This window comes from Cynoglossus semilaevis, unplaced genomic scaffold (genome assembly GCF_000523025.1).
Source record: "Cynoglossus semilaevis isolate Cse_v1.0 unplaced genomic scaffold, Cse_v1.0 C19029850, whole genome shotgun sequence".
Taxonomy (NCBI): Eukaryota; Metazoa; Chordata; class Actinopteri; order Pleuronectiformes; family Cynoglossidae; genus Cynoglossus; species Cynoglossus semilaevis.
The window spans coordinates 1-779 of record NW_007588272.1 but is presented as its reverse complement, the minus strand read 5'-3'; the positions used below and the strand labels follow the sequence as shown (position 1 = coordinate 779).

The 779-nt window shown below is 57.4% G+C and overlaps 1 protein-coding gene across 1 annotated transcript; it reads left to right on the top strand.

Moving 5' to 3' along the window:
• Nucleotides 1–15: 15 nt before the first annotated feature.
• Nucleotides 16–762, top strand: LOC103399405 (probable E3 ubiquitin-protein ligase HERC1). Its single transcript, XM_008338097.3, has 3 exons — nt 16–223; nt 299–429; nt 519–762. Exons 1-3 carry the CDS (start codon nt 121–123, stop codon nt 726–728), a joined length of 444 nt encoding a protein of 147 aa, XP_008336319.2. The 5' UTR covers nt 16–120; the 3' UTR covers nt 729–762.
• Nucleotides 763–779: the final 17 nt, after the last annotated feature.

The following is a 779-nucleotide window of genomic DNA, read 5'->3' as shown; positions in this document are numbered from 1 at the left end:
CTGCTCCTCTGCTCCTCCTCAGGTGGTAAAGGTCTCCTGGATGTGCAGCCCCACTGGGTGTCTGCTCTTGCGTGGCCCAGAGAGGAGGCGGAGTCTCTGTGGTGTGGGGAGCCCAAGGACATGCTGCTGGTGGGACGGATGGACGGATCTTTGGGCCTGATCGAGGTGCTGGACTCAGCCACCATGCATCGCACGGAGCTGGAGCACTGCTACAGGAAGGACGGTAAGTTTGACACTCCGACTGGACGGCTGGTTTCTTTGAGGCTGTTGGTGACTCCCTGCTGCTCTCCCCTCTCAGTGGCAGTGATGCACGTGGCCTGGTACAGCGAGGACAAGCCGTTTGCTGTGGGCTACGCCGATGGGAAGCTGCTGATGGGCTCCAAGGAACCCTTAGAAAAGGACGCCGTTGTTGTCATCGACGCTCATAAGGTAAAGGACGACTTGGAGCTCGTTTCTGAAACCTTCCTCTCACAGACAGACCTGCTGTCATGGTGAACACGTGACTCTTCTTCCACCAGGAGTCCATCAGCTGTATGAAGTGGAGTCCCACCGGTCAGATCCTGCTCACCTGTGCCAAAGAGGAGACGGTGAAGCTCTGGGCGTGTCAGGACCCGGCCTCTGGCTGGCGCTGCCTCCAGAGTCTCCGACATCCTTCTAATGTTAACAGTGTTGCCTGGTGCAATCTGCTCGGGCGGGGGTCCAAGCCCCTCAACATGTTTGCCATGTAGGTTCTTCATTCACACAGACCAGACTGACTCTGTAGTACACCAGTGTACAGT

What these genes read in the sequence shown, in the direction of transcription:
- LOC103399405 (XM_008338097.3), top strand. Translation starts at nt 121, where the DNA reads ATGCTGCTGGTGGGACGGATGGACGGATCTTTGGGCCTGATCGAGGTG. An exon ending in GCACTGCTACAGGAAGGACG is followed by an intron (nt 224 to 298) that starts GTAAGTTTGACA and finishes CTCCCCTCTCAG; the next exon opens with TGGCAGTGATGCACGTGGCC. An exon ending in TTGTCATCGACGCTCATAAG is followed by an intron (nt 430 to 518) that starts GTAAAGGACGAC and finishes TTCTTCCACCAG; the next exon opens with GAGTCCATCAGCTGTATGAA.